Genomic DNA, 23,228 nt, shown 5'->3' with positions numbered 1-23,228 from the left:
CCATGACAACCACTCAGTCAGTACTTCTCACGCACTGTCTGCTGCTGTAAGGAGTTACTTGAATCTCCCACCCTGGACCCAGCGCCATTTCCTCTTCCTCACAGCTCACGCACTTCGCGCCAGTCCAGCAATTCACCAATCAGACATTTCACCTGAAAATCCCACCCCCAATCTCCCAGCCCCTTCCCCAACTCTGCCGGCTTACCAATCATGCTTAGGCAATCACCTGTGACAGTCTCAGGCACCAATCCCCTGAGGCCTGCCCTCAATCCCTCCCAATCCCCGCCCCCACACCTTGCAGCCTCACCTGAGTGACACAAAGGCCCCCAGGTGCGGCTCTCTCTTCTTCCGGCCTCCCTTCCCGCCTTTCCTCCCCTCTTCCCGCTGCTCTCCTGCCCCGCTGGAACAAACCTTCTAAGATACCTCGTTGGGTCCGGTGTTTTCAACTCACGGTAAAGAACCAGGTTGCGGGAATTAGCTGCGCGTAATAATATCACAATAATATCGTAATATTGTATGAACTAGAACTTAAACTTTTTCAAATAACTAACAACTGCCTACTGAGGGACATGCCACTAATACAGGAATGCCCACCGTGGACAGTCCATGTTACTGTGGGGGACAGTCGCATCAAGGGAAGAAGTGAGGGTGATCTTGGGATCTCCACCACAGCCTCCTGGCCGGGCGGGAGATTCAAGAAAAAATCCAGAGAAGATGGCAGCTCCTCATAATCGAAGCAGGAGCTACCAAGTCCAAGAATGAGGACTGAGACTCGGAGATGAGGAGGCACGTGTGTGAAGGCCTCGAATGGGATGGGGCGGTGTGGAAGAGCAAGAGAAACAGATAAGGTTCAACTCAACAAAGGGTTCCTCACACCCAGTTCCAGGAAGAGGAGACATGACTAATTTAAAAAAAAAAAAAAAAGATTTCATGAGGAAATCATACAATATTGTGTAAATGGTTGGAAAAAACATACCAAACATCTGAAAAAAAATTAAGATTCTATATTATTCCTGCACCAAAATAAATCTCAGAAATATCAAAGATGTTAATAAAAAAAAAGTCATACACACACCAAAGCAAATAGGAATGAGAGAAATTTCACATAGTTGCAATTTTTGATTTTGTTGCATTATTTTCAATAATGGTCCATGAAGGACTTGACGTTATTCAAACTGAAATGATGACTATAATTTTTTTTTAATTTATATTAAAACTCCATAGAAAAATAAGCAAATGTCATGAATAGAAAATACAAATGGGTCTCTCTTCTAGGTCTCCCACATGGGTGCAGGGAGCCAAGCCCTTGGGCCATCTCCCGCTGCTTTCCCAGGTGCGTTAGCAAGGAGCTGGAGCTGGAGCAGAGGCAAAAGCGCCAGGATTCAAACCGGCACCCAAATGAGATGCCAGAGTTGCAGGCAGCAGCCTAGCGCACTGCACTACACTGCCCCACCGACACATTCTTCACAGTGGCTCCCTATTGCTATCATACAAGAGTACAGGTTTCATCACCAAAATTTTAAAATGATCACACGTAATAAAAATAAATCACAATCAAAAAAACTTTTCAAAACATGCTATAGACTACAGAAGGTACAAAAGAGCAATTTATTTATAGTAACCAAATGGTTAACTATAAAGAAATCACTTTCGCCTTGGAAATTAAGGCAGTTTTGTTTTGTTTTTTGTTGTTGTTATTTTTGTTGGGTTTGTTTTTTTGTTTGTTTTGCCACAGTTAAGATGCCAACATCAGCATCTTGTGCCTCTTATCCGAATGTGACTGATGCCTACATTTTCCAGGTTGGCTCTTCATGGTCACTAGAGTTTTTTACCTAATATCAAACAAACATCCTCATCTTCATATATTTGAATAATAACGATCACGGTTCTCAAAGTCTCGATGAGCGTATCTTGCGTAGGTCTTGTTGTGTGGGATCCTTCCAAAAGGTTCAAGGTCATTGAAGCAAGATTCAAACACTTCCGCGACGGCTTTCTGTGCGACTTCTTTGCTGACATTCCTAACAGCCAGGATAGACAGAATGGCTCTGTCCCGCACGCAAGTCTAAGAACAAAGGAAACCACATGACCTTAGTTTTATATGAAAACTCCAAGTCAGGGGCCCGGCGGCGTGGCCTAGCGGCTAAAGTCCTCGCCTTGAAAGCCCCGGGATCCCATATGGGCACCAGTTCTAATCCCGGCAGCTCTACTTCCCATCCAGCTCCCTGCTTGTGGCCTGGGAAAGCAGTCGAGGACGGCCCAATGCATTGGGACCCTGCACCCACGTGGGAGACCCGGAAGAGGTTCCTGGTTCCCGGCTTCGGATCAGCGCGCATCGGCCCGTTGCGGCTCACTTGGGGAGTGAATCATCGGATGGAAGATCTTCCTCTCTGTCTCTCCTCCTCTCTGTATATCTGGCTGTAATAAAAAATGAATAAATCTTTAAAAAAAAAAAAAAAGAAAGAAAGAAAACTCCAAGTCAGGATAAGACAGCACAAGTACAGTGCCTGGACCACAATTCAATTCGGTTCCTCTCATTTTATTAATTTATCATCTCAAAGAAAACAAAAATTTTTTTAATGTGTGTTATGGAGAATGGTTAGCTCAAGCTGAAAGGACCGACTCATACATAAGACATTTTCCATTTTTTTTTAATCTTTTCCGAAAACATAAGCAAATGTCACTCCCTAGAGTTCTAGGCAGTATCACTAAGACCCCCCCAGAGGTCACAAATTCATTAAGAAATCCATAAGCAAGATCTGGATGGTCTCTTTCACCAAATCTAATTAACATTAAAATATACTTTGCCTGTTTTCCTGAGACAGCAAGTGAGAGGAGAGAGATGAATGACTGAGCCAGCAAGCTCGCATCTACTAGTTCATTCCCCAGATACAACTAGAGCTGGACCAAGACAAATTCAGGAGTCTGGAATTCAATCCAGATTTCTCACGCAGGTGACAGGAACCCAAGAATTTGAACCATCCTCTGCTGCCTCCCCGGGTCCCCATTAGCATTTCAGCGACCTGTAGTCAGGGATGGAGCTGGGACCTGACTCGAAATGTGGATGTTCTAAGCAACCTCCCACCCACGACACCTGCTGTGCAGAAACAAGGACTTCATTCTCCAAGGCTCTCTGCTCTCAAACAGAATTCAAAACAGTTAATGGAGATGTGCATTTTGAGAACCCGAGCACAAATTTTACAGACCTTCCATACTAACACAGAGTCATCTTTTAAATCCATCATGGTCAGCACCTTAAGAAAAATAAGTGGCTGGCATGGTAATATAGCAAATTAATCCTCTGTCTGTAGTGCCAGCAACCCATATGGGCGCTGGTTCATGTCCTGGCTGCCCCACTTCCCATCCAGCTCCCTGCCTGTGACCTGGGAAAGCAGAAGAGGATGGCCCAAAATCCTGGGACCCTGCACTCATAGGGGAGACCTGGAGGAGGTTCCTAGCTCCTGGATTCATATCAGCTTAGCTCCGGCCATTGCAGCTACATGGGGAATGAGCTAACGGATGGAAGATCTTTCTCTCTGTCTCTCCTCTCTGTAAATATGACTTTCCAATTTAAAAAAAATAATAATTAAAAAAAAGGTTGAGAGACTTTGCTTTCAAAGACCACAGGCTGGGGGCAGGCATCGCAGCACAGTGGGTTTCACTGGCACTTAGGAGGCCTGCACTGCTTATTAGAGTGCCAGTCAGAGTCCCGGCACCCCCACTTCCAATCCAGCTTCTGCTAGTAGATCCTGGGAGGCAGTGGGAAACTCAAGTGCTGCAGCCTCTGCCACCCATGTGGAACATCCCAGGGATTTCTGGCCTCCTGGAATCAGCCTGGCCTGGTCACAGCTGCTGAGGCAACTTAGGGAGTAAAGCAGAAGACAGAAAATCTCTCCCAGCTGACAGCCTTGGAGCACAAGCTTTAGCCACATTTTCCCCTTGCCCGGGGATGTGGTGACTGGCTGCCTACTTCCACCCTCCACTAAGAGCCGGAGCACGCTGAACGGACCCAGGAAGGCGGGGCTTGGAAGTCAGGAGACAGGTGACACAAGTCAGCAGCATGTCCCTTACATGAGCTTGATACGGTTAGAGCAGCCAGCTCGTCTTCCAGTTCCCATTCCCCAAGCTCACAATTCCCTTCGGGGGTCGTTGCACCCCAGAACCAAGCTGCTCTCTCTTGCACAGAACCATGGGCTTGGCTCCTTTGCAAGCCGCTCCTGTATGCCTCTGGCGGACGCTGCTGTCCTGATGGCGATCTGCTTCACAATTCAGTCCAGTAAGCTCCGCCCACGCAAACATTCTAACCAGCCTTTCTGTGGACCTGATGGGGCGCTGGGGGCAGAAGTGCCAGCACTCATTCCCAATCCATGAATTCTACACCTTCTGCCTCTATGTTCATCTGTTGTCAGTCTTGAAGGCTTTCTATGGTGCCAATGTAGTGGTATATCAGGTTAAACCTCTGCCTGTGATGTTAGCATCCAAGATGGACACTAGTTCAAAACCCAACTGCTCCACTTCCAATCCAGATCCCTACTAATGTACCTGGGAAGTCAGTAGAAGATGTCCTATGTCCTTGGGCCCCTGCACATAAGAATGATAAAAAAATATGCCTTCTGGCAGGATAATTTTGCCTTGAGATGTCCTTGCTGTTTTGTTTACAACGCCTCTCTCAGTTCTGCAACTCACAATCAAGTCTGTGCCAATCCAGAACTTCCCTTGGCATCACACCGTCTCCAAATATGCACAAATGCACAAACCATCCAAAGGTGAGGTCTCTGTCACCATGTTCCTCGTGTCCACCATCCTATGGGACTGTCACCACGCCAAGTCCCGGAAGGCTCAAGTATGCCCCTGCATATCCCAGGAGCAAGCTCATAGCTCTTTTCTTGTTAGAATCTTCCAATCAGCTCACCCATAACCAGAGAGTAGAACCAAATTCCACATCCTTGATGTAAATGATACAGCCTTATTCTTCTCCTCCAGGTATTTCATCCAAATTTCAAGTACTACCCATGCTTCATTTATTTTCCCACCATTTCCACTCACAGCACTGTTGAGGGTAGGCGACTGCATGGTGGTGTTTACCTGATGGTGTCGCTTGAATCCAAAATGTAACCTGAACAGTTCATTGATGAGTGAACAGTCTCCACTCAGGTTAGCAGCTCGGATCTAGCACAAAGACAGGAAAAGAAAATAGATGCGCACACACTGAATCTTTACAGAATTGGAAAAGAATACAAAATTAGCATGTTTTCTGAGAGCAGAATATTCCTAGGACATTAAAAAATGTTTTTAATTCCATTGCTAACAAGAGTAGAAACCCATGAGTGCCACTGGATGCTGCCAAACTCCCCTGAAAGGCAGTGAACAGGGATGGGGCTGGGGAGGGGCACTTGGTCACCTAGAGGGCTTTCATCCAAAGATCTGCAAACTGAGCTGTGATGTGAGCCTCAAACTCAACATGCCAGTGTCTAAGGAGCAAGACACAAATCCCTGGGACGTCCCCGGACGTCCCCTCACCCCTGCACAAGCTCCCAACCTTCCTCCAGGGTCCTGTGTGCCCTGTTGAAAATTAAAAAAAAAAAAAAGAGAGAGAGATTGAGAGAGATACAAAGCACAAACTGCAGAACTTTCCAAACCGCTGATGCTGTAAACACAACACACTACAGTTCTACCACACCTTCGCATTTCTTCTATTTTAAGAGGTGAAAAAAGTTTCAGGACCCCCCTACTCGGATTCCACAGCCAGCCTGGCCAGATTTTGGCTAATTCATTGCAAAGGGAATGAATGATTCCTTTTCTTGTTGTTTCCACAGAAGCACAGCCTCTGAGTGACTCGAGGTATTTAACACACTTGCATTAGCCAGCAGGCATTCAGTCTCATAATACCTAGGAGACCTAGTTTGGTTGTTTTTGTTTTTTTTTTAAAAAGCTCAGGTTTTAGTCTATTCTCCAAATGATGTGGATTATAATTAGATGCATAGGTCTACTTATTAATTTCAAGAGCCGGGAAAAATAATCCGAGCTATAAAGCTGAAGTTTGAGCTTTCCATTTTCTGATTCAGTGCGCATTTCAGAGAATGAAACAACCACGCAATCGGCATGTCTCTCCAGGAGCGTGCCTACCACAATTCCAAGAGCGAGCCCCCAACTTCCTAGTATCTTGTAATGCTGTGTCTTTGAGACTCCATGCTTCACGCTACCGTAGGTGGGCAGTTTTGCCTACAGAAGGCAGCCTGCCTCTGCCACGTGGAAACCTTAACAACTGCCCCACCTGACTCACATACATGAGATGAGTATCCTAACAATATTGGTCACAGTGTGAGGCTGTAAAGTTGAAGCAGGAATCCATATGTTTGACACATGTCAATCATCTGTATACTATACAATGAACTTGCTAAGAACAGATAATACTTTATTATAATTCAGTCAGTCATCACAGTTACTAGGTATTAAAGGTTATAGTTCAGGCAGTTCTAAGCATGGAAATGTCTTTCATTGCATTTCTGAAATCACATCCCATAATCAGAAGCAGAATTTCAAGACTGAAGTGGCACTCTGATGGTAAGATGGTGAACAAGTTTCAGTAAATCACACTTGAATAAGATGCTCAAACGCAGAGTAGTCCAGGAAAAAAAAAAAGCTACAATGAAACTCACCTCTGAACAGGCCAAGTGCCTGACGTTGGTGAACCAGTGGACGTGAGCGCGACAGTGATCGAACGCATGAATGAGCTCATGGGTGACCACCCTGCTCATGTGGGCCTCGCTGCGGATATTGTTCTGGCACAACACAATCTGTGGGGCACCAAGATACAGACACTCCGTGATCGCTCAGCCTGCCTTCTCGCCCTCACCACCACACGCTGCCCCCGCAGGATCCCTTGTGCTCCAGCCCCTCTTCATCTACCCCATGCCTGCCAGGCCAGGCCAGTCCCAGCCCTCACCGCACATACTTCCCAGATGACTGACTGCTGCCTCCTCTTCCTCCTGCTCTGCCTGGACCACCCAGATGAAGGGCAGCTAGCCATGCGCTGTCTTCACTGGGCAGACCAGTAGGGTCTGCCTTGGACTGTAGAAGCCTTGCAGCAAAGAGCATGATCTTCGCAGGAAAGCAAGAGCAAAGTGGCAGCTGCAGTCCTTACCAGCTGGGTGGGCTTGGGCCAGACTCCCAACCTCTCCATGCCTCTGGGTCCAAACCACAAAAAGGTACATGATCATAGCACCTACCTCATGGAACTGTGAGAATTAAATGAGAATATATGTAATTGTAAAGCTTCAGAAGGGCAATGGATGAACAATAAATGACCACCACTGGCCTCCTTCTACTAGAATAGGGGAAAATGCCAGGAAAAAGTCCTCAGAAAGAAGTACAAAGGCCCACAGCACACCGAGCAGGCCCCTATATGAACGAGACGGTCAAGAGGGACCCGGTGCTAAGAGCTGCCCCGTACTGTGCATTTACTGTGTGCTGGCTGCACTTAGACCAGCAATGTCACACACCATCCACTCAGCATTCATCTGCTCAGCTAGTCACTGAAACGAACACCTAACACACGTACCATCAACTAATAATGGAAATAGCAACTAATCAGATATTTACCGAAATGTTTAAATGTATTTCATGACAGCTGGGAGTATAAACAGTGAGAAAACTTGAGCTTGGCTTCTCTGACAAGGGAGTAGAACTTTGCTTTGCTTTGTTTTTTTGGACAAGCAGAGACAGACAGCTCCATCCTCCGGTCCACTGCCCACAGGCCCACAACAGCCAGGGGCAGGCAGAAGCCAGGGGTTGAGAACTCAAGTGGCAAGAACCCAAATGCTCGGGCCGACACCTGCTGCCTGCCAGGGTCTGCACTGGCAGGAAAGTGGAGCCAGGAGCCGCAGCAACCCAAACACTGTGGTATAGGATGCAGGTGTCTTCATCACTGACAAACATCCACTCTTGTCTTTTTGTACTTTTTCTTTAAAATTTGGCTAGTTGAGAAGCAGAAAGAGGGCAGAAAGAGAGACCAACACACAGCATCTGTGTAAGGAATGTTCAGACTGAGATAGAATGGATCAACAGAAGTCGCGGTTAGGTAGAGGAGGAAAGAGCATTGTGCAGAGACGAACATATAAAGGGAAGTGCAGAAGGGGAATAATGTTGAGCTAGAGCCCAGAGTTAGGGTGGTGAGGAGGAAATAAACTGATGGGCTCCTTAAGAACCAAATCACTAAAGGTTCATCCTATCCTGAGAGCAACCAGAAGCCACCAAAAGGGAAATCTGCTTTTTTTTTTTTTTAAGATTTATTCATTTTATTACAGCCAGATATACACAGAGGGGAGAGACAGAGAGGAAGATCTTCCATCCGATGATTCACTCCCCAAGTGAGCTGCAACCGGCCAGTGCGCGCCGATCCGATGCCAGGGAACCAGGAACCTCCTCCAGGTCTCCCACGCGGGTGCAGGGTCCCAACGCACTGGGCCGTCCTCGACTGCTTTCCCAGGCCACAAGCAGGGAGCTGGATGGGAAGTGGAGCTGCCGGGATTAGAACTGGTGCCCATATGGGATCCCGGGGCTTTCAAGGCGAGGACTTTAGCCGCTAGGCCACGCCGCCTGGCCCGAAATCTACTTATTTTTATTCTTTTACCTTGAGTTGTAAGAACAGGCAGAAGAACAAATACGACCAGATGCCAAAAAAGCAAGTTGAAGGTTAATGAAGTATTCTAGGCAAGAGACAATGGCACTTGAGCCAGAAAGCTAGGAGTTATAAACGGGATTTAAGGATACTTGAGCAAAAAATTGATAATAGAATTTGGGAAGGAACCAAAGATAGCAAAAATGATCTGTGGGCTTGGTGCAATAGCCTGGAGGTTAAAGTTCTCTCCTGATAGGTGCCAGGATCCCATATGGGCACCGGTTCTAATCCTGGTGGCCCTGTTTCCCATCTAGCTCCCTGCTTGTGGCCTGGGAAGGCAATCAAGGACGGCCCAAGGCCTTGGGATCCTGCACCCGTGTTGGAGACCCAGGAAAGGCTCTGGGCTCCTAGCTTTAGATCAGCTAAGCTCCGGCCATTGCAGGTACTTGGGGAGTGAATCAAAGGACAGAAGATCTTCCTCTTTGTCTCTCCTCCTCTCTGTATATCTGACTTTGCAATGAAAATCAAATCTTTAAAAAAAAAAAAAAAGATGATCTGCAAATTTCTGGCTTGGGTCACAGCAGGAGAGGTAGTATTATCTACTGAGATGAATAAAACTACAAGACCCTTGGAAGGGGAGAGGGCACACACAAACCCATTCTTTCGGACTTGGACAAGTCAGATGTTAGGTGACTTGAAGACATTCAAGTAAAGCTGTTAATGGGTACTTAAATATATAGGTGTGGAGTTCAAAAGAGAGCTCTGCTTTAGAAAAATTAATAAGACCCTTTGGTAGAATGTAGGGGATCTAACACTAATGATTATGGGACATCAAAGTAGAAGGGTAGGCAGGACAAGACCATCCAACAAAGGAGCAACCAGAAGATTGTTGTGAACTGGAAACCGAATGAAGACAGTGTTGGCAACACCAGCTAAACCAAGCATGTGCCTACTTTATGACCAGTAACTGCTCATTACTATATACCTTAGAAAACTTCAACACGTGTGTACTAGGAGAAAAGGTTAAGAATACTCATAGCAGCACAGTTCATAATAAACAGTGTTGGAAGCAATCAGCATTAGCAAAACTGTAGTCAAAACACACAGTGGGGCCCGGCACAGTGGCCTAGTGGCTAAAGTCCTCGCCTTGAACACACCGAGTTCCCATATGGGCGCCAGTTCTAATCCCAGCAGCTCTACTTCCCATCCAGCTCCCTGCTTGTGGCCTGGGAAAGAGTTGAGGATGGTCCAAAGCACTGGGACCCTGCACCCGTATGGGAGGCCCGGAAGAGGTTCCAGGTTCCTGGCTTCAGATCAGCACAGCACCGGCCACTGCGCTCACTTGGGGAGTGAATCACTGGACGGAAGATCTTCCTCTCTGTCTCTCCTCTCTGTATATCTGACTTTGTGATAAAAATAAATAAATCTTTAAAAAAAAAAAACCACAGTGAAGTAGTAAACAACAGTGAAACTCAACCAACCAGGGAGGTACACGCAACGCAAAAAGACCTCACAAAGCAGGCTGATCAAAAACGTAAGCTGCAGAAATTACATTATCTGTTACACCACTGTTTCACAGAGGCACCAAGCATTACACAAAACTCAAAGCACCCCATATCTACAGATCAAAAGCAGGCAACTAAATAACACCTCTCTGGACCACACATAGAGGTGGTAAAACCACTTCAAAACACCAAGGCGTGATGGTCACAAGGGCCAGGGGAAGGAAGAGAGGACGGGCCCAGGGGAAGGGAGATCTGGTAGTTTCCCGTTCCCTGGAGCTGCGTGGCAATGACACAGGTGTTGAGTATTATGTGAGTGCATGCATATTTATCCTCCTCTGGATGATTCACAAATGCCATAATGAAAAATTTTAATTAGAAAAAAAAATCAAAGGAGAGCATGCCCAATTACATTCAACATGGCTGAGAATTCAGATGTAAGTTCAAAATATCAACTCCCTTTTCCCCAGGGGAATAGAGAAGAGGTGAGCTTACCTAAGGCCCTTTTTTTTTTTTTTAAAGATTTATTATTATTGGAAAGCTGGATATACAGAGAGGAGGAGAGACAGAGAGGAAGATCTTCCGTCCGATGATTCACTCCCCAAGTGAGCCGCAACAGGCCGGTGCGCGCCGATCCGATGCCGGGAACCAGGAACCTCCTCTTCCGGGTCTCCCACACGGGTGCAGGGGCCCAATGCATTGGGCCGTCCTCAACTGCTTTCCCAGGCCACAAGCAGGGAGCTGGATGGGAAGTGGAGCTGCCGGGATTAGAACTGGTGCCCATATGGGATCCCGGGGCGTTCAAGGCGAGGACTTTAGCCACTAGGCCACGCCGCCGGGCCCCCTAAGGCCCTTTTGAGCCCAACAAAGAGTGATTATCAATTTACAAACAAGGAGCCTAAGGAAATGAAAAATAACCAGCCTGAGCCCTACTGCTCATAAGCAGGGAGCTAGGATTTGAACTCAAGTCTGTCAGATTCCAAAACAGAGACTTCTGTGCTATGTCGCCTTTTCCCATTACTACTGTAAAACAATTGCGAAGAATCAAAACACATGTAAAAATCTCCATCAGGAAAACAATGGAGTGCAGTTAATCGGGACATGGATTCCAGTTGGAAACAGTTACGTGGGGCACCTGCCTCTCACCTCATCACTTGACATAACCCATCTATCACTTCCAGGGCTCTAACAAACTCTTCCAACGACTTCAATAAGAAAATTCACCAGATGCTTACTACAAGCCAGGCAACACAATTAACAAATGTGTAAGACAGATTTCATTTCATTTCTCATAATCATTTTATAAGTAAGAGTGTTTTACAAAAGAAGAAACTCACTCTCCTAATCAAAAATTTCAAAGACAGTATCACTACTCATGTAAAGGTGAAACCCTTTGCTTAGCATGCAAACCCTCCCACTTCATTGCTTGCCTCTCTTGACTATTTTCCTTTCCCTGACGCAACTCAAACAAGACTTAGCACCTGAACACATGCAAGCATTTCAGTGTTTCAAGCCAATGACTAAGAGGTTAGAAACTTAATCCCGCACTGGTGTCTGGGAGGTGGGCTCTCTCTGGCGTGGGGAACGTACCCTCGGGAGCAGCTGTCACAGGAGGACCAATGATAGAGGCCCAGCCACTCTCTCTGCTTCCTGAATCATCACGTGGCTGTTTCCCCAAACACGCCTCTCCACTGCCACACTCCAGCCTCGGCAGATGGCTGAACAAGTGGAGCCCGCCCCAATCTTGGATCCCCAAAACCATGAGGAAAAGCCAACCTCTTCCTCGGTGGCTTCTCTCAGGTGTTCTGTTACTGGGACCAAAAGCTGACTCTTACATCTCCTATGCACTTCTGCCCTCCAGCTAAACTGGACCCCTGTCATTGCCCAAACACAGCTTGTGATTTCCCACACACACACCACTTCTGTTCCCACCACCCCTGTGTGGGCACCGGTCTTTGTCTTTCCTGCCCTCAAAGGGGCTTTAAAGCCTCAACTAAACCTGCTGGCATCCTCCCATCAATCACATCACTGTCCCACTGTGGCATCAACACCAGGTTCTAGTTCCATAATCGTGTTTCTGATTTCTCTCCCCTGCCAGAGCATGAACACCTTAGGAGTAAGAGTTGTGATCCTTCCTTTTGTGAATCCAACATGAAGTCTACCAGATAGAATGACCAGCACGTGGCAGGTGAACAACATCAGGAGAGATTAAAGAGAAGACAGTAACTTCTGGAAACACCTACCTGAGACGTTGATGCATCAAAGCCTCCACTGACGTTTCCTTGACAATCTTCACAAGAAAAGTGTCTGTCTTTGTTAACAGCACTAAAAGGCAAGAACAGATTACAGAGAGCACCCAGAACCATAAGAGTGAAACAGAGCAGAAGTCAGGAACCATCCACCGCTAATACTTACAGAACCCTGGGAAAACCAGACAACACCTTCAGAACTTACTGTTCTCATCTGTAGAATATGGACAGTGTCTCTGCTAACTATTCTAGTTCAAAGCTCCTATGATTCCACCAAGCATCCAGGCAACTGCTGCAAACCGTGTGGGGAACAGGACGGAGCTCACTCACTTGAGCCAGGATGTTAAGAAGCAGACCTCCAGTGGGTGCTCGGCACCGGGAGGCCCACAGCACACATCAGAGTCAAGTGCTGACTCTGCTCTGGATTCCGGCTTCTTACTAACCGGTGAGTGATTGCCCCTGGTCCCTGCCCTGCTGCTGCCTGGAGGGAGTGGCTTAAGCCTAACCTTCCCCTTGGGTGATGCAGGCATTTGGAAAGTAAAGCAATGGGAAACAGGTTCTCTCTCTCTCCCTCTCTCTCTCTTTCTGAAAGACGTCCAGGTACCATCTGAGATTTCTTCCCTGTTAAGGATAAGTCCTAGAATGGTTCTTGACAGTTACTTACAAGGAACACCCTGAGTTTTGTCTTTACTCAAGACCCAAGGAGAATGGCAAAGTCAGAAACCAAGATAGGGCAGAAGATGGCCAAAGAGAATCAAGCCTGTGGGTGTAGGGCAGCCGCTCACAACCATCCATACCAGGGCAAAAGCTCCATAGCCTGAACAGAGAAATCTTCACTAGTCTGCTTTGGAGCAATGCCTGCTTGCTTTCAACAAACAGAAGATATAGCAGCATTTCAAAGAGATTTACTTACCAACCTGAGTGCTTCATAGCATCAAGCAGCAGTTTGACATAAGGATCTAAAGAGAGAGAAGGTTCCATTAGGTACGTTATTAATTTATCCATATGGCATCAAAAATTGTAATGAACCACTGAAATACTATCTGAAACTTGGTGCAAATGAGGCAGCAGTTTGGCCCCATGGTTAAGATGCTGTTTCATACACAAACACTCCATAGGGATCCGCCCGAGTCTGAGTCCCAGCTTTCTTTCTTCCACAACCAGTTTGGGGTTAATGCACCCCCTGGGAAGCAGGAGGTGATGGCTCAAGTGCTTGGGTCCCTCCACACATGTGGGAGACCTGGATCGAGTATGGACTCCTGGTTCAGCCCCAACTGTCATCCGTGTTTGAGAGAACCGGCAGATGCAAGTTCAATCTCTCAGGGTCCTGCATTGTGGCACAGCTCGTTAGGCCACAGCCTGCATCCCACATGGAGTGCTGGTCCACTTCCAATTCAGCTCCCTGCTAATGAGCCTGGGAAAGCAGTGGAAGGTCCTGGGTCCCTGCCACCCATGTAGAGCCCAAAATGAAGTTCTAGGCTTCTGGCTTCAGCCCAGCCCAGCCTTGGCCACCGCAGTCATTTGGGGAGTGAGTCAGTGAACAAAAGATCTGTGCATAGGGGGTGTGTGTCCCTCTAACTCTGCCTTATAAAAAAATTCTTGGGCCCAGTGCGGTGGCCTAGCAGCTAAAGTCCTACCCTTGAATGCACCAGGATCCCATATGGGCACTGTTTCTAGTCCCAGCTGCTCCACTTCCCATCCAGCTTCCTGCTTGTGGCCTGGGAAAGCACTTGAGGACACCCCAATGCCTTGGAACTCTGCACCCACATGGGAGACCTGGAAGAGGTTCCTGGCTCCCAGCTTCGGATCGGCACAGCACCGGCCGTTGCAGTCACTTGGGGAGTGAATCATCTGAAGGAAGATCTTCCTCTCTGTCTCTCCTCCTCTTTGTATATCTGACTTTACAATAAAAACAAATAAATATTTAAAAAAAAATTATTTAGCCATCCATATGGGAGTCTTGGATAGAATGCCTGGCTCCTGGCTTCAGACTGGCTCACCCCTAACAGCTGCAACCCATCTGGGGAGTGAACCAGCAGATGGAAGATCTCTTTCTCTCTCTCTCTCTCTCTCTCTCTCTCTCTCTCTCTCTCTCTCCTTCCTCCCTTTCTCAGAACTGTTGAACTATCAAAACTGCTTGAGCAGGACCCTCAGAGTCTGCCTCACATGGGGGACCTGGGATGGGTGGGAGACTGGGTGGGAGACTGGGCGGGGCTTGTCCCTTTGTTTTCTCCTCTGACCCCAGATACGGGGGGGAAAGTAATGATATTAGTGTGGAAACAATGGTATTACCCACTTACCTGTAGCCCTTGACCCTTTGCACCCTAATCAACTAAGTAAGATTATTAAAAATAATAATACTAATAAATTTTAAATTTAATCATCCATATGGGAGTCTTGAATAGAATGCCTGGCTCCTGGCTTCAGACTGGCTCACACCTAACGGCTGCAACCCATCTGGGGAGTGAACCAGCAGGTAGAAGGTTGGTCTCTCGCTCTCTCTCTCTCTCTCTCTCTCCCCGCTTCCCCCCTCCCTCTCAGTCCCTCCCCCTTTCCATTATTTATTTATTTATTTATTTATTTATATAAATAGGTGAATATGTATTTAATTATATACCTATAAAATCCTGCCATGAGGCCCAGTTTCTCCCATCACCCCCTGGGACAGAGCTTCCAAGCTGCAGGTTGATGCTCTGACACAGGTAGCCAGGCCTCTCCTGCAACCCGCCCTCTGGAAGGCGGGGGTCCCACAGCTTCTCCTGGGGGCTCATGTTGAGCACCGCACCTTCCTCACCTCCTGTCTCAACTTGACCCCCACAGCCTGGCTCTTGAGCTACAGAACCCTCTACAGAGTCGCAGGATGCTGGCACTGCACAGTGCCAACATTTGTAACTCACAGCTCTGAAAGAGGTCTTGTGGTTTCCCAGCACCCCTGTGTGTGCACCCTGGGATCAGAGAGGTTTAGGTGCAGAGGTGAGGGAAGAGGAGGCCACGCCACAGCACAGCTGGCAGCCAAGCCGTTCCTTCCATTCAGCTGTACAACACCCCACCCTCTACTTCCTCGGGCCTCTGTTCAGTCCCCCCATACAAGGGGATCCCCCAGAAAGTTGGAAAATTGCTTGGAGGTGGCCTCTTGGAGAGATCCCTGGCCAGCTGTGAAACAGTAACTGCATCTTAGGGCGAGTGTGGGGTAAACTTGGAAGGTCTCAGCCAAAGCCGCCAAGAAATCTCCAGTGCAATGCCGCTGGGTCTCGAGACCACACCGAACATGGCCACTGGGCAGGGGTGACCCAGTCTAACCCACACTGTGGTTCTGCACTCTTAGGATTGTGGGCCTCTTGGAGAACAAGATGAAGCTACCAACTCTACCGGGGGGGGGGGGGGGGGAAATAGGCACACGGTTGCAGGGATCTCTATGCTGCAAAACCCACATCTTCACGCCTAGGTTTGCAAAAAAAAAAAAATCACCACACACACACAAAAAAACCGGTGGTGTCGCGGCACTGCCAGTAGTAGGCGTGGCCTTCATGACGGTGGTTCCCTAAACCACTGCCTCACCCCGACCCTCATGCTCAAGTCCAACTCCGTGTTGCTGCATAACTTAAGCAAGAAACCTGAGGATGTGGCAAACCCAAGCAGCGCGACAGAAACGGACAATCTCCCAGCCCAAGACTCACCAGCAAGCATAAGGAGGCCTCAGCGCCGCCTCTGATGGGGAAACTGACGCCCAGGCCCCTATACCTTTTGAGGCATCCAAACCCCGCCCTTGCAGAAGCTGCATCTGAACTCGGAGCCCCCTTGGCCTAGCGGAGCCCAGGCCCTCACTCGCCCACGCGGCCTCAGACCTCGCCCCGCCGACCCCCCAGCCCCAGTCACAGCTCCTACTCTTTTCCAGCGTCTTTAGGAGCATGAGCTGGCACTTCTGATTGTTGTTGAAGAAGCTGGACAGGAACCGAGGCTCCGGCGGCTGCACAGGGTAGATCCGGCCCGCGACGTGTTGCTGCTGCACCTGCTCGCCCGCCTCGGGGCCTGGCCCGCGCTCGTCCGCAGCTCCCGCCATGGCGCCCGCAGACCTCGCCGCGGCTCCCAGACCCCAGCCTGCTGTGGCCCCACCTAGAGCGGGAGAGTTAACCTCGCTCCCGCCAGCCCAACCAAGCAGGACTGCAGCGCCGACCCGCAGCCGGGCCCGGGACGAGGGTCAGCTGGGCCGGTCTAGGATCACTGGGCGGGGCGAGGGGCGGGACCGAGGCGGCCAGGGCGTGGACTGGAAGCTGGACGCTGGGCGGGCCACCGAGCTGTTGAGATCTTGGCTACCGCCCCTTGGCGGGAGTGTCCACTCCCTGCACAAGTCGTTGGCTGCCTGCTGGACTGCTGTGATTGCACCAGCTCCACTCGTCACGTCCTCCACACCTCCTGGCCAATACTGACCGTCCAGTCCCCTTGGGCGACTGAAGGTGGCTGTCTCTGGTGTTGTCACTCCTTGCCTTCACCGCCGGATCTGTAGCCTGGCTCCCTCCCCTGTTAATCCCATCTATGTAAAGCCGCCCAGACTATACTGAGAGTTTTTCAGAAATGTTTGTGAAGAGTGATCACATCAAATCCTTGAACTAATAGAACCCACCTTGTTTTTTGTCTTACGTGGACCCATTCACCCACCCTACTCTTGCCACCTCCACACCCTATTAACCTTTACAAGTCTTAATACTGTTTTCCCATCTTTTTTTTTTTTTAAGGAGATATACTTTGATTAGAAAGACAGATCAGATTTGCGGAGAGAAGGAAAGAGAAAGATCTTCCATTCACAGGTTCATTCCCCAAATGGCCACCACAGCCAGAGCTAAGCTGATCCGAAGCCAGGAGTCAGGAGCTTCTTCTGTGTCCCCCACGCGGGTGCAGGGTTCCAAGGTTTTGGAACATCTCCCACTGCTTTCCCAGGCCACAATCAGGGAGCTGAGTGGGGAGTGGAGCAGCTGGGGCACAAACCAGCGAGGATTTAACCACTGAGCCATCATGCTGGGCCCTGTTTCCATCTTTAATCCCCTCTCTTCAGCTTCCAGATTTGAGGTCCAGGTCAAATCCACCCACTCCACAGACATTCCCAGAAAACGTAATCAAATTTAATCATTCATTCATTCATTCATTCATGTAAAGATGGAGTTTCAGAGAGAAAGGAAAGACAAAATTTTTCCATCTTCTGGCTCACTCCCCACTGGTCCCAATGGCCGAGACTGGGAGGCAAAATAAACCCAGGATCTCTTCTCCTATGTGGGACGCAGGGGCCCATTTCCACTGCTTTTCCCAGGCCATAAGAAGGAAGCTAGATCGAAAGTGGAGCAACCAGGTCTCAAACCAGCACCCATATGGTCAGCACTACAGGTTGCCGCATCACTGGCTAAGCACAAAGCCTGGTTTTTTTCTGATTTCCCAAGGTACTAAATACTTCAGAGCTCCTTGCTTTCACCACAGCCTGTCGGTTTTCAGATACTGTGTGTGTTTTTCTTTTCCTGCTAAACTATTCTGCTTAGCCTACACAATTATTCAGCACCTGGCAGTTTGGTAGAGAGGAAACAAAGGGTCCCAAGGCAGTCCTCAACTGCTTTCCCAGGCCACGGGCAGGGAGCTGGATGGGAAGTGGAGCTGCAGGAATTAGAACCGGAGCCCTTATGAGATCCCAGCACTTCCAAGGCGAGGACTTTAGCTGCTAGGGCATCGCACCAGGCTCTCAAATAAAACAAATCTTTAAAGTCCATCACCACAGGAAAGAAGTTATACATAATTTTGCGTTTTCCTCCGTTCAGGTTTTTTACATTTCCTACTGTAAGATTTACTTTCAGCTGACAAGTAAAATCGGTAGGAATTTCTGATGTACAACATATATTTCACAATACGCAGACACTGAAGAACGGCTACATTAAGCAAACATCTCGGCTTTCCAGTCCTTTCCACCGTGGGGAAGACAAAACAATGTTCCTCTCCTTGTCCCCAAACACGCCAGCCTGCCAGGGAGCCATGGTGGCCACGACCGGATCTCGGAGCCTGCAAAGGAGGCGGGGCCTCCGAACCCGGAAGCGAACGGAAAGCGGCGCGGAGTCTTTTGGGAAGACGTCTCCTGTTACCAGGGCAACCGGAAGCTGTTTGGAGCCTTTAGCAGGAAAGGCGGAGATGTACCGGCGTCTCGGGGCGTCTTGGAGTGAGATGTGATGCGATTGTCACCCTTGGCGAAAGAAGGTGGCCTCTTCTTTTTCCTTTGATTCTTGCGCTAAATGAAGCGTAATCCAGTGCTTCCTCACGGTCACTTATCTAGATTTTTGCCTCCTTTTAGGAAATGTTGAAAATTTCCAAGATACGGTGTAGTGGGTCCCCACGTGAAAGTGGTTTGTTTTTTAACTTGCAGAATTTTTTTAGAGAACTCCCCAGCCACCCCGCTACCCAGAAGTAACTTAAAATAATATGTATTTCCTATCTGTATTTTTTTACATACATTTTTCTCCGTGGTTGTTCGAGAAAAGACACTTTTGCATATGTTTTTTTTTATTATTATTTTTATTACAAAGTCAGATATACTGAGAGGAGGAGAGATAGAGAGGAAGTGGAGCTGCCGGGATTAGAACCAGCAGCCATATGGGATCAAGGCGAGGACCTTAGCCACTAGGCCACGCTGCCAAGCCCTGCTTTTGCATATGTTAAGACAATTGTGATTTTAAAAATCTTAGCAACACAAAAGGATTGGATTTTTTTTTCTAAGTAGAAGAGATGTACAAAACATTGTCAGGAAGCAGTTAAAGATGCTGCGATAAAAGAAAACTGGGGCCAAACACAGTAGCCTAATGGCTAAAGTCCTCACCTTGCGAGTGCTGGGGACCTCATATAGGTTCCTGTTCTTATCCAGCTCCCTGCTTGTGGCCTAGGAAAGCAGAAGAGGACAGCCCAAAGCCTTGGGACCCTGCACCAACATAGTAGCCCTGGGGGAAGCTCCTGGCTCCTGGCTTTGGATCAGCTGGACTCTGGCCACTGGGGCCACCTGGGGGGAGTGAGCCAGTGGATGGAATATCTTTCTCTATTAATCTGCCTTTCCAATAAAAATAAATCTTAGAAAAAGGTAACTCACTGATCAACTCCCTGAAGAAATAGGTGTTGTATCCCTAAGGTGTATAAATTTGTATAGATTGGGGATGAAACTGGGAAACAGAACATCAAAAAACTATCACAAAAGAATAATATATCTAAGGACATATAATAAATAGATCAAAGGGACAAGTTTAAGAGGCATATTTAGTGCCCATTCAATTGGAAAAAGATTAAGAAAAAAAATAACATGTTGTACCGAGATTCAGACAGCAAGCATTTCAGGTGGGCTGCAGACTGATGCATTCCTGCCCACCCCGGGCAGTGTGAACTCCTGTAGGACTTCCACGTGGTAGTGGAGGCCTACCCCTGCGGTCATCTCAAGAAGGCAGTTTAAAAATTTTACATAACTTCATTGGAAAGGCAAATTTTACAGAGAGAAGGACAGACAGAAAAATCTTCCATCTCCTAGTTCATTCTTGAAATGGCCACAACAGCCAGAGCTAAGCCTGTCTGAAGCCAGGAGCCAGGAGCTTCTTCAGGATCTCCCTGTGGGTGCAGAATCTCTCTCTCTCTCTCGTTTACTCTCTTTCTCTCTCTCTTTCCCTCCCCCTTTACACCCTCACCTCCAACTCTCCCTCTCTCTGTAATTCTGATTTTCACTACGGTCAACCTAAGTTTGGAGGTGAGAAGGTGCTAGACTACGAGTTAAACACAGAGTACGCTAATTGTGCATATGTATTCACAGCAAATGATTCCAGTTCAGCTGTAGAGTTTGAGAAATCAGTGGGATTTATTGGGGGAGGGACATAAGATTGTAGGAAAGGAGTTGGAGTAATTAAAGAGGTATGCTTCACTCTTTCCATGAAGTTTTATTGAACATATACATTCTTTAACAAGCCTTTAAATGCTACAAGGATAAAAGCCACATGTTTTTATCTCCACATAAGCCAGCAATACAATGCACAGTCAATGCTTAATGTATGTTGAATAAATGGGTACAAGATACTTCTATACTATAGAGAAGATTAAATTAGAGTTGAATTAGAAAAATTAGTTTATAGGCTAAAGTTGGGCAAGTCTTAAATAGAAACAACAACTACAAGCTTAAAAGTAGTGTTATTAGTGGCCTACACTGTGGCTCAACAGGTTAATCCACTGCCTGCAGTGCCAGGATCCCACATGGGCACCTGTTCATGTCCAGATACTCCACTTCTCATCCAGCTTCCTATTTACAGCCTGGGAAAGCAGTAAAAGATGGCTCAGAGCCTTGGGACCCTGCACCGGTGTGGGAGACCCAGAAGAAGCCCCTGGCTATTTGGAGAGTAATCCAGTAGATGTAAGATCTCTCCATAAATCTTAGAAAGAAAGGGGGAAATAAGCCAGAAGAAGTGCAAGCATAGCAGAAACTTCATTGTTAGCAAAGTAAACTGGGAGGACAGCACCTCCCCGCAGGATGCAGGAAAGTGGAGTATCCGACTGGACCCTGGCAATGAGCCCCCATGCATTACACAGGCCATGGCAGGTGAGGGATGACTTTCTGAAAGGGCTATATCCTCAGGCCCACACTTGAGCTAGACCTGTCCAGGGAGAGCCTTCAATGGGCCTTCCACTATCTGGAAGAAGGCTCTCTTCCTCATGTTGCAGCTGCTGAAAAACAATGGAGCAGAAAGTCACCTTTGCAACCACATGGTGGATTCCCTAAAGTTAAAGCTAAAGACGCCACCTTGAAAGACAAAGGCCAAGTCCCAGTGACACCAAAGAGCCCACAGATGCAGACATGCCTAAAAACCAGCTCAACCCAGGACTTCCCACTAAATGAGCCCATAAACTCTTTCTTGTAGTTGGGCTTGGGATTTTGCCATTTGCTACTCAGAACATTCTAACACATGGGTGTACATCATTCAGTCACCATTACTGCTCTTCTCTGTCTTATCTTCAATGTGTTACTTGGGGTTGGCTCTGTGATATAATGAATTAAGCCTCCACCTGCTGTGCCAGCATTCAGAGCCTCAATATAGGAGTTTTTATCACAGGTAATGCATGATCTGTAATATATGGTGATACATATACATGATAAAAGGATGAATTCCTGGGCAGACATTGTGCCATTACAGGTTAGACACCACTTGAGATGGCCACATGAAATATTGGAATGCCGATTGGAGTCTTGTCTGTTTCCAGTACAGCTCTCGGCTTATACACCTGGGAGGCGATGGTTCATGCGCTTGAATCCCTGCTACATATTTGCGAGACCTGGATGGAGTTCCTGGCTCCTGGCTTTGGGCTGCACCAGTTCCAGCCGTTACAATTATTCGGAGTGTGGACCAGAGGATGGAAGATCTCTCTCTTTCTCTCTCTCTCTTTCCATCACTCTGCCTTTCACATGGATGACACCCGCTCCTTGCCATCAGCAGGAATCACACATGGGGCATCTGAATCCTGGCTGCAGCAGTCTGGAGCACACGGCCTGCAAGCTGGTGCCTCAAGCTGGTCTTGGGCAAGCAGATGCCCAAGGCATTTTTCCAGAAAGGATTCTCCCCTAGAGGCTCTTGCAAACTTACCTTTGGGATCTTTGTCCAACAGTTTTGCCCACTAACAGTTAGTTCCCTGATATAATCTCTAGTGAGAGGTTCATCCACCTCACTTTTGTCGTTCCTTCCCTAGCCAGGCTGCAAAGTTCCTAAATCTTTCTGTTCTGCTCCCTTTTGCTCCCAATTCTTCCGGTAAAACTAACAGCCGCCAATAATACTGATGTTGCATCTTGAACACTTCAATTTCCTAGAAGTCTTAGAGCAAGGACACGGAAAAACCAATCCTTCACTACCATGCAATTGGCTGGTTGTTTTTTATCTGATAATTATTTTGATTTTGATGATTTTTACAAAGTTCGTTCTGGTGATAAGAGTCAAGGGCTACAGGAAGGTGGGTGAGACCATTATTTCCATATTCTGTTTTTTTCCTTCCTGTATCTGGAGGAAAGGGGGAGATAAGAGGAGAAGCCACACCCAGCCACTGAGGAGGCCCAGCTCTGACACATGCACTCCCCAGTCAGACCATGGAACCTGCAATTCTCTCCATGGATGGGGTTCTGAGTCCAGCAGTTCAGTTGGGGGGATCCCCAAAGAAACTTCATCTGAGGTGATCCCAGACCTGATTCTTTAAAAAAAAAAAAAAGATTTATTTTATTTTTATTGGAAAGTCAAATATACAGAGAGGAAGAGAGACAGGAAGATCTTCCGTCTGTTGATTCACTCCCCAAGTGGCTGCACTGGCCAGAGCTGCGCCGATCCAAAGCCAGGAGCCCAGAGTCTCCTCTGGGTCTCCCATGCAGGTGCAGTGTCCCAAGGTTTTGGGCTATCCTTGATTATTTTCCCAGGCCACAAGCAGGGAGCTGGATGGGAGGCAGGGCTGCTAGGATTAGAACCATTGCCCATATGGGATCCCAGCACATGCAAGGAAGGGACCATAACTGCTAAGCTACCACACTGGGCCCCAGACCTGATTCTTGTATGTGCTTGCCAATATAAGGTCTGGCACAGTCTGTCACCCCAGTCGGCTTATGCACATGCTAGTGGTTGCAATTGCTGGGTCAGTTCTGTCTCTAGCCCTGTCTTCTACACAAACCAATGAGTGCTGGATCCCAGCCCAATCCTGCCCACCACACACTCAGCCCCCACACAAACCAGTAGGAGTTGTAGCCTAGTTAGAGCGACCTATTATAAACCCTAGAGGCCCACTCCCTGCCCTGGTTCCTGTGCTTGTCAGTATGTACAGCAGACTGGTCCTGTCTGT

The 23,228-nt window shown here is 47.8% G+C and overlaps 1 protein-coding gene across 2 annotated transcripts; it reads right to left on the bottom strand.

Annotated features, from left to right (window-relative positions):
- Positions 1–1,812: 1,812 nt before the first annotated feature.
- Positions 1,813–16,613, bottom strand: ATP23 (ATP23 metallopeptidase and ATP synthase assembly factor homolog). Of its 2 annotated transcripts, none has more exons than XM_058673588.1 (6): positions 16,254–16,613; positions 13,282–13,327; positions 12,363–12,444; positions 6,657–6,794; positions 5,083–5,166; positions 1,813–2,062 (listed from the first exon to the last, which is right to left on the bottom strand). In XM_058673588.1, exons 1-6 carry the CDS (start codon positions 16,426–16,428, stop codon positions 1,859–1,861), a joined length of 729 nt encoding a protein of 242 aa, XP_058529571.1. In that variant the 5' UTR covers positions 16,429–16,613; the 3' UTR covers positions 1,813–1,858. The 2 variants fall into 2 exon arrangements, with proteins under 2 accessions (XP_058529571.1, XP_058529572.1); XM_058673589.1 differs by lacking the exon at positions 16,254–16,613 and adding an exon at positions 10,967–11,017 and having other exon boundaries at positions 6,657–6,797.
- Positions 16,614–23,228: the final 6,615 nt, after the last annotated feature.

This window comes from Ochotona princeps, chromosome 15, assembly GCF_030435755.1.
Source record: "Ochotona princeps isolate mOchPri1 chromosome 15, mOchPri1.hap1, whole genome shotgun sequence".
In the NCBI taxonomy this organism is placed as follows: domain Eukaryota; kingdom Metazoa; phylum Chordata; class Mammalia; order Lagomorpha; family Ochotonidae; genus Ochotona; species Ochotona princeps.
Note: the sequence above shows the minus strand (reverse complement) of the source record. Positions and strands in the feature narration are given on the sequence as shown.

What these genes read in the sequence shown, in the direction of transcription:
- ATP23 (XM_058673588.1), bottom strand. Translation starts at nt 16,428, where the DNA reads ATGGCGGGAGCTGCGGACGAGCGCGGGCCAGGCCCCGAGGCGGGCGAG. An exon ending in CCTAAAGACGCTGGAAAAGA is followed by an intron (nt 13,328 to 16,253) that starts GTAGGAGCTGTG and finishes CTCTCTCTTTAG; the next exon opens with ATCCTTATGTCAAACTGCTG. An exon ending in GCTATGAAGCACTCAGGTTG is followed by an intron (nt 12,445 to 13,281) that starts GTAAGTAAATCT and finishes CTTGCCTTTTAG; the next exon opens with TGCTGTTAACAAAGACAGAC.